The 13044-nt window shown below is 42.8% G+C and overlaps 1 protein-coding gene across 1 annotated transcript in view; it reads right to left on the bottom strand.

The window, feature by feature from the left end:
• The window catches only part of LOC144506190 (NXPE family member 3-like), a 44240-nt gene that overhangs the window by 11175 nt on the left and 20021 nt on the right, over positions 1-13044 (bottom strand). The window contains exons 4-5 of the mRNA XM_078232045.1: positions 4652-5063; positions 1718-1791 (exon numbers count right to left, since the gene is read on the bottom strand). Of these exons, the coding sequence (XP_078088171.1) occupies positions 1718-1791; positions 4652-5063 (486 nt within the window). The remainder of the gene's footprint in view (positions 1-1717; positions 1792-4651; positions 5064-13044) is intronic.

Genomic DNA, 13044 nt, shown 5'->3' with positions numbered 1-13044 from the left:
TTAACATTGTGAATTCACGTATGCTTTCTCATTATGAAGTCTTATTGCGATGAAAGAGTTTAATATTTTTAATATTCTTGGGGTTATGCCATTCTATGAAGCAGGCTTGTGGCTGTGTGTCTGCGTGTGTCTGTGTGGTAATTGTTTGTGTGTAAACATGGGCAAGTTGTATTTGCTATAAATAAATAAGCCATGGGCAGAAATTTGCATTCAGAGATAGAGAAGTGTTAAATGCAAAATACTGCAGATGCTGAAATCTGAAACAAATACAGAAAAATGCTGGAAAATCTCAGCAGCTCTGACAGCATCTGTGGAGAGAGAATAGAGGCAATGTTTCGACTCTGAGTCAGTCGAGTTGAGACTCGAAAGGTTAGCTCTACTCTGTCTCCACAGATGCTGTCAAACCTGCTGAGAGTTTTGCAGCATTTTTCTGGTAGAGAAGGGTTCCTGTTTTTAGTTGTTAAATTTCGAAGGGGGGTAAAAAGTGTTCACAACTCAGAAAAGATTATATAAATTAGGCAAGTTTATTAAATGTTATTTGACCCATAAGTGGGGGCAATAGAAAGAACATGAAAGATTTTATATTCTGGGGAAAGTAAGTTTAAAGGAGGGCTATGGGAAATGAAATCCAGATGAAAGAGACAAAAATACTATTGGGGAGGTTGGAGGTACAACTTGAGAGTGGCCATGCGAAGCCTCTTAGGGTGCTGTACTGTAATGGGAAAAGAGCTGTGAAGAAGCAAAGTGAAATCAGCCATTCAGTTAAGCCAGAAAAGTCATGAGGCCACAAAAAGGTACCCTGTTGTTTTGAAATTTCTTGAATTTCCACAGCGGACTGGAAATGAGAGTGAGAATTCTTGTAGCAGCGATTTTGCCTTACGATAATATTAGTTAAACATTAAAGAATTGTTGCCTAAAGTGGTGTTTATTTGCAAGTTTAATAATGTAGGAAGTCATTCTGGGGGAATGTTGTGCAAAACTAATTTTAACTGTGTAAATGTAATCTCATGTGTTTAAGTTTAATTTTCTTTTGTTAATAAGTATTTTAATTTAATGATTAAAATCCCAAATGTGTTCCTGGAAATTATGGCTTTTGAATTCAGTAAACATATCATCACCAAAATACAAAAAAAGAGTGGTAATATGTAGGCTAAATTTTCCTTTAGGGTTGATTTGTGTGACAATTAACATCTGCCGGATCATAACCCTATGGCCCTTAAGTTTTCAGCTGATTTACTTGCAGAGTGTTTAAATGGATCTTTCTTTGTTAGATTTGCACCCCTCAAGCTCTCACCCCGATCACAATGCCACCAACAATGTTCAACCCCTCTGCATCCGCTGACAATACTCACCCCCAAAACAATAGTCAACCCCCCCATTCCACTGACAGTGCTCACCACTCTCCTGCACTCTGACAATGTGTTCATCACACCCCCACACCTCCGACTATGCTCATCCACCCTGCATCCCCCAAACAATAGATGCATTGTCATTGGAGCTGCATTCATTAAATGAATGCAAGTGTGCGAACATAAAAATGTTTCCTCGGAGAGAAAACCAACTCACTCCGAACATGATGACTCTTCTCAAAATTCTATTGACTCTACGACACTTTATTCAAAAAGAAACTTGAGTGTTGTTGGCATCAACTAATTACTTCATATACTATTGAATTTATGAATCTGCCAATCTGCGCAGTAATGTATATTGCTCTTACCTGTATGAGGTGAAGACTTCACAGTTACATAATCTGGACCATTGGATAAAATATGCTTCTTGACATTGACCCCACTGAAAATATATTATTAGTGTTGCATGTTAAGTCACTGTATTATCCCCATGGATGGAGTGAATAGCTCATACAGTTGGAAGTTTGAAAGTACAATTGCTTTTGTTCCATTCCTCAAGATTCAAATATCAGAAACTTTGGTTTAAAGTTATCGTGATAGAATGGTTTTATATATCACTCAAATTCTTGGCTGCTCAGCTTAAACAACAAGACTTGTCAATGCCAGAATTCCAATCCCCCAGTAGTTGTGTGTATTTGCAGGGTGTGACCCATGAAGGAGATACACCCTTGCACAAAGTTAACTTTATAACCACAGGGACATTGGTCTACTGGAGGTGAGCTTCCCAGCCTCTTTCAGGGAATCCTGCCAAAAGGATGATCGAGTTCTGACATTGCAGGGCACATTGTATTGATGTTAACATTAATAGTAAACTCAGTACTGCCAGTAAAATTGGATTTTTCTCTTCAAAAATTGTGTTTGTCCCTCTTTGGTCTAAAGCAGGTTGTGCTGACTTTGTGATACAGTGCGATAGGGTGGGGAAACGATGGCCTCATGATATTATCGCTAGACTATTAATCCAGAAACTCAGCTAATGTTCTGGGGACCCGGATTCGAATCCCGCCACGGCAGGTGGTGAAATTTGAATTCAATAAAAAATATCTGGAATTAAGAATCTACTGATGACCATGAAACCATTGTTGATTGTTGGAAAAACCCATTTGGGTTCACTAATGTCCTTTAGGGAAGGAAACCTGCTGTCTTTACCTGGTCTGGCCTACATGTAACTCCAGAGCCACAGCAATGTGGTTGATTCTTAACTGCCCTTGGGCAACTAGGAATGGGCAATAAATGGTGGTCCAGCCAGTGACGCTCATGAATGAATATTAAAAAAAGGGCTCAGGGATTTGTGTGGTCAAGCTCCACTCCAGTGCGCATAACTTGGGTGAAGACTGTTACTTTTTAGATAGGACATTAAATCAAGGCCCACCTATTCTCAACAGTAGGAATGAGGCTAACCTCTGCCTCATTAGAATTTATTCCTTAACGTACGTCAATAAAGCAGATGATCTGGTCAATTAGCTTATTGCCTTTTCGTATCCCATTTCCCTACATTGCAATAATAACTTCAATCGACACATTGCAAAGTTACTTCAGGCTTGGGAAGCTATTTGAGATATCTCGAGCATTTGGAAAGTGTTATATTTAAACAAGTTTTCTTTTTCTAGTGATCATAATATTGGACAAAGAAGATTTGAGTTCAAGTTCACTGTAAGTTGCAAACTTGTGTCCTATGGCTTTGTTGACTTTTGACTAGAAAAATAACTGAAAGCTGCTGGCTGTTAAAAAAAAAATCGGTGGAACACAACTTTGTCAACTAATACCTCCGTGAAGAAAAATAACTGCCACTCCCTCCATTGATCTTTTGCTCGGTAATTAATGTCTCTTGAAGTGCCTGGCAAGCGACTGAATCGTGGAATTGATTGCTGCATGAACGATCGCCACATTCTCAGGGAATCAAGGGTGGGTAATAAAAGTGTCCATGCCAGTTGTAGCCTCATTCTGAGTGTAAACAGAAATAAACTATGGGGAAAAAAATCAAGAACGTTAATGTGAACTGGGTCAAGATATTACAAGGGAGAGTTGAGGAGGGGGAGGGTTAGAGGGGGAGAGGGTTAGAGGGGAGAATTGAGTAGGGATAGAGTTAGAGGGGAAAGTTGAGGAGGGAGAGGGTTAACGGGGAGAGTTGCAGAGGAAGAGGGTTCGAGGGGAAAGTTGAGGAGGGAGAGTGTTAGAGGGGAGAGTTCAGGAGGGAGAAGGTAAGAGGGGAGAGTTGAGGAGGGAGAGGGTTAAGGGGGAGAGTTGAGGAGAGAGCGGGTAAGAGGGAAAAGTTGAGGAGGGAGAGTTGAAGAGGGAGAGGGTTAGAGGGGAGAGTTGAGGAGAGAGAGGGTTAATGGGAAGAGTTGAGGAGGAAGAGGGTTAGAGGGGAGAGTTGAGGAGAGGGTAAGAGGAGAGAGTTGAGGAGGGAGAGTTGAAGAGGGAGAAGGTTAGAGGGGAGAGTTGAAGAGGGAGAGGGTTAGAGGGGAGAGTTGAGGAGAGAGGGGGTGAGAGCGGAGAGTTGAGGAGAGAGAGGGTTAATGGGAAGAGTTGAGGAGGAAGAGGGTTAGAGGGGAGAGTTGAGGAGGGAGAGGGTTAGCATGGAGAGTTGAGTAGGGAGGTGGTTAGCGGGGAGGGGGACTGTGTGACTTTGGGAGGGTATTTAGATGGAGGGATGATAAGTCCTTTTGTTCAACTTTCAATGTCTGTAGAACTTAATGAAATTACTTCTGTGTCACATAATCATTCTATCCAATTGCTCTTGTCCAGCCCAAGGGCCTAAATATATTCTAACGAAAGGGCCATAAAGGAAAACGTATGTTAAATTCTGAGATGGAGTATAGAATTTAACAGATTTGTGACTGGACAGTCAAAGTGTTTTATCCTCTCTAGTTAGACATGACTTTGGATCTTTCTAAAGATATGTGTACCAGTGAACGTTTTTGGAAAATGGGGATTCTGTTCTGAAGACGTGTGAAGAATTGTACATTTATTGAAAATGGAGTTGCACATTATGCTGGTTGAAAATTAAGATTTTGAGGCAAATTTTCCAATTGCTCTCACCCATTCTTTCAGTGTAGCGATCGAAGATGACTTGTACTTTGACATCTCTTCCCTCACTTTCACAAAATACTTTCCAGTCTCAAACATTAATGAAAGCTCCAATGGAGTGCCACAAATATAATTTAAATATTCATATTCTCTCAAAATGACAATATTGAAAGGAAAATAATATTTTTTTAAAAGAAGATAATCAAGTGACATACCTTTGAAAATAATAACCTTCTTCTCCTATTAAGAGGTCCTGCTCGTAACCCCCCACCATATGGTTAATACAAGCAGAGCAGGGTATCCTCTTTGGTTTGTAACAGAACCAGGGCTCCCCGGTGCTGGGATCAGTAAAGTTACACAGCGGTTTAGTTCGAGGCAAACAGAAATTACACACAGTGGTTTCTGAAGTACCCCGGTTTTTAAAGGTACTTTTAAAATACACTCTCTGTGGCCGTTCCTTGCGTAGCCTTTCAAGTGCTTGGATTCCTTCACTGGGATGAACCAGGGAAACAGACACTTCCACTTTCCCTGGCCAAGATAAATGAAAGTTTATATAGTAAGATCCATTTTGGTTATCTATAACTGTTCCGGCTGAACCAGCTTTTAAAGCTGGGCTGTGGATCCGGCCTTGGAGATAGTCACCCCCATATTGCTTTGGGCGTCCTTCAAAATCATTCATTTGCAGCATCACTTGTAACTGATCTCCAACATAGAAAGTCTTTGTAGAATTTAAAATTACAAAGCGAACATGTGCTGGGTCGCTGCTTTTCAGAAAGGTCACAGCAGGGTCAGGTGGACTTGGCCATTGGATCATTTTCATAAGGAATGTCCCCTCTGACCTTTCTTCCGGGGTGAAGCTGTGATTCTGGTAGCCACATTGCAACAGTTTGTCTGTCCACTGAACCCTCTCTGACTTCATTTGTTGCATCTTTGTGGAATGAAACTTCGGAATGGGGTAAAAACTCCTCCAATTTGCTCCATTGACTGAATAGTTGTTATACTGTGAAAAGGGACAATTTTTTAATAGTGAATAGTCTTAAAATTTTCCAATTCTTTTCAATACACCACCTACTCCAGTCAAGAAAGTTCCTTCAGTCAAGAAAGAACTGAGGAAGGGTGCTTTCAAATAAAGGGTTATTCACAGTTAAAGATCATTCCACCCCATGATTAAAGTTAAAGACAACAGTCTGTTTTTACTGCATTATATTCTCAATGAACAATTTGCTGCTACATGGTGGTGTTGTAGAGGCTCCCTGTCATTAGCAGGAGCTGGAAAGATTAGCTCCAAGTTGTCCATCTCAATGCCCTTCCTTAGTATTTATATTGTGCATGTTTGCTACCCATTCCACTTGTCCTCCCCCACTTATGTGCAAGTCATCAGATTTGAATACTTAGCCATTGTGGTCAATTTACCCAGTTAACTATCGATCAATTAAAGGTATGTAATACAGATCAGAAGAAACTCCCTGAGTGGAGAGATCGTCACTGTACATGAAATGAAGTCAGGCCCACCGCACCCTCAGGTGTGGGCCAAGGTGGGCTACGTAAACAACTTTGTCCCAGTTGTTTTGTTAAATTTTAGGCCCTTTAGCCCTCACCCCCCTTACCCTATTCCCCTTGGTACTTTGTTGCCAACTTAACGCTAACTCAGGACAACCCATGCCACACACATATCACCCTTGGCTCTTACACCCACCAGCCAACTCACCCAACATCAGCCATGGGCAGACCTCAGGAGCCGTATTGTAATTAAATTAAATAAATGTCTAAATTCTGGGACACTAGGATTTGTTTTTGGGAATGGTGGGATGTGTACAATCTGAATGCATTGCACCTGAGCTGAAATGGCACCAGCGTCCTTACAGGAAGATTTGCTAGTACTGTTGAGGAAAGTTTAAACTAACTTAGCAGTGGGGTGGAATCCTGAGAGAAGGTTCAGCAGGGGGAGATGCACAGCCAAAATTAAAAGAGGCAGTAAGTGGGTCACAGAGGCACAGGAATTATACACCAGTTAAAGCACAAGGGAGTTTGACGAGACTGGATGTTATTTATTTTAATGCAAACAGCGTGGTGAACAAGGTAGACGAGTTGAGGCACAAATTAAAATATGGGGGTATGATGTCATTGCTGTCTCTAAGACATGGTTGAGAGAGGGGCAGGAATGGCAACTCAATATTCCGGGATACAGGATCTTTAGGTGAGACAGGGAAGGTGAAAAAAGAGCAAGGCGTGTTGCAATTTTGACCAAGGAATCAATTACAGCCGTAAGGAGGGACAACATCTTTGAAGGCTCTTCTAACAAAGCCGTATCAGTAAAACTTAAAAACCAAAAAGGAGCAATCACATTGCTGGGAGTGTTCTATAGGCCCCCTAACATTCCGAGGGAAAGAGAGGAGCAAATATGTAAGCAAATTTCAAAGAAGAGTAAAAGTTACAGGGAGTGATAGTGGCAAATTTCAACTTCCCCAACATTAACTGGGATAGTCAAAGTGTGAAAGATTTAGAGGGAGCAAAATTCTTGAAACTTTTTCACACAAAGGGTCGTGGGAATCTGGAACTCACTGCCTGAAAGGGTGGTGGAGGCAGAGACCCTCATAACATTTAAGAAGTATCTGGTTGTTCAATTGCGATGCCAAGGGCATATAAGGTTTTGGGCCAAGTGCTGGAAAATGGGATTTGAAAATTTGGGTGGTTTGTCCTTGACCGGTGCAGACGTGATGGGCCAAAGGGCCTTTTACTGACTCTAATTTTCTATTAAACTCTCCAATTCTGGGAATCAATAAAATATTTTAAATCTCCTCAAACGTTTAATCCCTTATAAAATCAAACAAACTTCTATTTATAACCCCAGATCAAAAAGCCAACCTGTAAATCAAATTGTGAATTTAGGATTCCCCCACTGAGATAATTATACTGATTGAACTGATGGTGATGTCAATAAAGAGCTATTACAACTACCTGAACAGAGAGTTTTCAACTCTCACTGACACACATGGCCTTTTTTGTAATTTTTGAAGGGGTTGGAATTTTAAGAAATCTCATGCCATGATAGCTCGACTGATCTTATTAACCTTTCAAGAACATTTACATCTACTTTGACTACCTGCGACTCCACACTAAAGTTTATTTATTAGTCACAAATAAGCCTTACATTAACACTGCAATGAAGTTACTGTGAAATTCCCTTACTCACCACACTCCGGTGCCTGTTTGGGTCAATGCACCTAACCAGCACGCCCTTTAGAATGTGGGAGGAAACTGGAGCACCCACAGGAAACCCACGCAGACAAGGGGAGAACGTGCAAACTCCACACAGACAGTGACTCAAACCAGGAATTGAACCAGGTTCAATTCCTGGTTTGAGTCACTGTAAGGCAGCAGTGCTAACCACTGTGCTACCGTGCCACCTACGGTCAATCAGTAAGCTGGCCATTTCAATGAGGTGCAGCTTTTAAAATCCACTGAGACTCTTACTATCACTTTAGTATCACTTATGTGGCCGGCCCTTCAACAAGAATGCATTTCACCTAAAGCGGGATGACATTAAAGGGTTCAGTGGTTGTAAAAGCAGATTGTAAATGGACAGCTGTCAGAAATGGGCCAAATTTCACACCCCAGGAACCAATGGGACTATTAACTGAACTTTTACAAAATGCTGGGGACTGAAATGAAACTCTTTGTACAAAGTCAGACACCATGGATTAACTTCAGGGATACGTTAATCAAGAAATAGCTGGAACAATCATACCACACAATGATGGGATGTGCTTACACAGATTTATGTGATTGCCCTGACATTGCACCCCTGTAGCCAAGCAGTTTACAGACCTTACAAAATAATGACTATTGCATCTGGATCAGTCTCTGCAACCTTTGGAAATGTTAATCCCAAACTGTTACAGAAGGTAAAACACATCCATCAGCCTGATATGCCCACGATTTTCTGGATCAAAATGTTTCAATGAACAATTCATCAAACCATGATGTGGACTTAAAAAAGATTTAGCGAAGATTTGCAAACAAAAGGGAAGCTGTATCAATCATTGCATGGGTCTAAGAAAGAAGGATGCATTTAGAAATGGGGGAGTGACTTGCTAGAAAGATCAAGATGTGGAGATGCCAGTGTTGGACTGGGGTGGGCGGAGTAAGAAGTCTCACAACACCAGGTTAAAGTCCAACAGGTTTATTTGATATCACGAGCTTTCGGAGCTCCACTCACCTGATGAAGGAACGATGCTCCGTTTAACCTGATGTTGTGAGACTTCTTACTAGGAAGACCAAGCGAGAGGATGATCACCCGCACAAGATGGGAAGATATTTTCCTGAGTGATCATCAGGGTGAGTCCTGTACGAAATTGAGGAGAGTTAAAGTGAACAGCTTATTTGGGTCATCATTGAATGAAAAGGGGTCAATGAATAGGTTCAGTTGCGGTGCTCAATGTCCCTACATCCTGTCAGCTTGTTGGGTGACAATGTCAAGACACCCTCGTGGAAAACACGGGTAAGGTATTGGAGGAAGATTGTTGCCCATGGAACAGGATCCCAACACAGGAGGAGAGGGTCAGAAATTAGTGGAAAAAGTCGAAGAGAAAATGAAAGATGGAAGAGATAATCTCATGGGAAATAAAGCTGAAAGAAAACATGAAGACCTTACCATTTGCACTCAGGTTTAATACACACATCACATTTTCAATCACAGCCACTTCATGCATATCAGTTTACTCTTAACAGACTGTTTCATTACTTTACGCACCTTCATCCGATCGATGTACACAATGTGAATTAACAATGCCAACATGATCAGCAGAATAAAGAGGCACAAGAATGTGGAAGAGGAAAGCAATGACATTGTGGGTTTTTGATCCATACTTGGAACTCACAGGGTACCTATCTTATCAGAGTTGGACCAATCCTTCCTGCTTCTGAAATCTGTAAAAAAAAGCACAACAAAGGTAAACACCAGAGAAACATGTGACCATTCTTACCACATATATATCTCCAATATTGTTTTATATTTTACTTACATAATAACATGCCAACAAGTGAACGTGCATTTGTCTATTAATGTCAGGTTGCCATTGCAAGAAATGGATGAGATAGTAGAGAGGAAAATAGGCTGAGGCCATTGAAAGCAGAGAGATGGATTGTGTTTTGTGGTAGAGGTTATAGTGAAGGAGAGTAATTCCTATTTGCAGTCAACGAAACTTTTACACGCTTCAAGAAAATTAGACACAAATTAAATATATGAAAAGATAAAGGCTGGGACTTTCCACTCCTGTTTGAGGTGAGTGTCACGGCGGGCAAGAGTGGAAAACATCACCAAAAAATTGCGATGTCCTAATTGACTGAATAATAGGAAGCAGAGAGTAATGGTCAATGGATAGTTTTGGGGCTGGAGGAAGGTTTGTCATGGAGTTCCCCTGGGGTATCGGGTCCCTTGCTTATCCTAATACATATTAATGATCTAGATCTTGGTGTACAGAGGATGATTTCAAGTTTGTGGATGCTGCAAAGTATTGGGAAGTATTGTAGACTGTGAAGAGGACAGTACAGAATTGCAAAAGGACATTGGCAAGTTGGTGGAATGGGCAAGTAAGTGTCAGATGAAATTCACTGTGGAGAAGAGTGAGGTGATGCATTTTAGTAGGAAGTACATAGACAATATAAAATAAAGTGTAAAATTCTAAAAGAGTGTAGGACCAGAGGGACCTGGGTGTATATGTGCATAGATCATTTAAGATGGCAGGACAAGTGTAGAGAACAGTTAATAAGCATATAGTTTTCTGGCTTTTATTTATGGGGTATCGAGTCCAAGAACTAGGAGATTATGCTGAACTTATACAAAACACTAGTTAGACCCCAGCTGGAATATTGTGTAGAGTTCTGGGTGCCATACAATAGGAAGGTTGTGGACACATTGGGGAGAGTGCAGAAGCGGCTTACAAGAATGGTTCCAGGATTGAGAAATTTCAGAGTGGAGAAGTTGGGACTGTTCTCCTTGGAGAGGAAAAAGAGATTTGATAGAGATGTCCATAATCATGAGGAGGGCTGCACAGAATAGATAGGGAGAAACAGTTCCGCTCGCAAAAGGATCAAGAGCGAGAGGGCACACATTTAAAGTGATTTGCAGAAGAAGCAAATGTGAGGTGAGAAAAAACTTTTCACACAGTTGGCGGGATTTTCTGGCCGCGCTCGCCCCAAGACCAGAAAACCCAGCCGGGGGTCAATGGATCTTTGCAATGTCCGTGTCCCACCCGCTACGATTCATAGAAATCATAGAATCCCTACAGTGCAGAAGGAGGCCATTCGGCCCATCGAGTCTGCACCGACCACAATCCCACCCAGGCCCTACCTCCACATATTTTACCCACTAATCCCTCTAACCTACGCATCCCAGGACTCTAAGGAGCAATTTTTTAAACCTGGCCAATTAACCTAACCCGCACATCTTTGGACTGTGGGAGGAAACTGGAGCACCCGGAGGAGACCCACGCAGACACGAGGAGAATGTGCAAACTCCACACAGACAGTGACCCGAGCCGGGAGTCGAACCCGGGACCCTGGAGCTGTGAAGCAGCAGTGCTAACCACTGTGCTACCGGGCAGGATGGGAAAATTCCACCCAGTGAGTAGTTGGGGTGTGGAATGCTCTGCCTAGAAGTGTGGTGGAGGCAAGTTTAATCAAGGCATTCAAGAGGCCATTGGATGATTACTAGGACAGAAACAATATGCAGGGTATGGAAAAAAGACCATAAGACCATAAGACATAGGAGCAGAATTAGGCCACTCGGCCCATCGAGTCTGCTCCGCCATTCAATCAGGGCTGATATTTTTTCTCATCCCCATTCTCCTGCCTTTTCCCTATAACCCCTTATCCCCTTATGAATCAAGAACCTATCTATCTCTGTCTTAAAGACACTCAAAAGGCAGGGGAATGGCACTAAGTCATAATGCTCATTTGGAGAGCCGGTGCAGACATGATGGACCAAATGACCTCCTTCTGTGCTGTAACAAGTCTGTGATTCTATAAGCCAGTTTGTGATTGTACACTCCAGCCATCAATGGCAGGCCACATTTTCTACTGCGACACATCTGGAACATCATTTCAATATCTCTGCATGTCATTATAACATCCCCTTGCCAAAATCATCCCCCCTCACCCCCCCAATGCTGAACCATCAGGCCACATTACCATACAATTCGAACAACTTGTTTCACAACAGTATATATGCAACGTGCACCTGACAACCTCGTCACTTTGAGATTAGTTGGTGCATTGTCGGAACCAGTGGGTGGCTTCACAGGCAGCATCACATGGCTTTCAAATGGTTGTAATCAGCCGGTCTCTACCTACCAGAGCAGCATTAAGGCAGCATGGGCTTCTAATGGGTTACAGGGTAATGGCTGCCCTGGGGAAACGGGGGGACGTATGGCCACAGGCAGGAAAAGGGGCTTCGAGGCTAGGCCTGTACTGGAGGTTACAAGTAGGGAAGGTTACACTCAGACTTGGGGCTGGGGGGAGGGCGTGGTGGGCTGGGGGTGGTGGGTACATATTGAACAGTGTAAATGGCCCTGAGAGGCCCCCTGGGTAAGGTTCACAGAGGCCATAGGCACATCCACGTCAAAATGTTCAGGGGATAACTAACAGGGTATTCACCGGAAGCGCAAGGGGATCAAGGAATATAGGGGATGGATGGAGAGGTCTGGTAGGGAGGGAAACCTGAACAGTGAGGACCTCTGGGATGACGAGAGTGGGTTTTCATACACAGGGAGGGTGTCAACTGGTCTGGCAGTGAGAGCTCAGCACTCCCATCTCCCAAGCTGCAGCGATGGCGCAGAACATCGAAATGAGGGAATCTCAGCTGCTGAGGGAGAGTGAAGGAATGATGTCCACTCACACACGACTAATCTCACAAAGTGGCACTAATCAATCTCCTTCTTTTAACCCCTTGCTCGCACATTGGGAATTCCCCAGAGTCATAACAAACTCCAGAGCTATTGGATAAATGAATGAGCTCCAGTAGCCTGTTAGAATGTTGCCACTGGATGGTTCATAGAACATAGAACATAGAACAGTACAGCACAGAACAGGCCCTTCGGCCCACGATGTTGTGCCGAGCTTTATCTGAAACCAAGATCAAGCTATCCCACTCCCTATCATCCTGGTGTGCTCCATGTGCCTATCCAATAACCGCTTAAATGTTCCTAAAGTGTCTGACTCCACTATCACTGCAGGCAGTCCATTCCACACCCCAACCACTCTCTGCGTAAAGAACCTACCTCTGATATCCTTCCTGTATCTCCCACCACGAACCCTATAGTTATACCCCCTTGTAATAGCTCCATCCACCCGAGGAAATAGTCTTTGAACGTTCACTCTATCTGTCCCCTTCATCATTTTATAAACCTCTATTAAGTCTCCCCTCAGCCTCCTCCGGTCCAGAGAGAACAGCCCTAGCTCCCTCAACCTTTCCTCATAAGACCTACCCTCCAAACTAGGCAGCATCCTGGTAAATCTCCTCTGCACTCTTTCCAGCGCTTCCACATCCTTCTTATAGTGAGGTGACCAGAACTGCACACAATGTTCCAAATGTGGTCTCACCAAGGTC

Source organism: Mustelus asterias, chromosome 17 (genome assembly GCF_964213995.1).
Source record: "Mustelus asterias chromosome 17, sMusAst1.hap1.1, whole genome shotgun sequence".
Lineage (NCBI taxonomy): Eukaryota > Metazoa > Chordata > Chondrichthyes > Carcharhiniformes > Triakidae > Mustelus > Mustelus asterias.
This window is presented reverse-complemented; position numbering and strand designations above follow the sequence as displayed.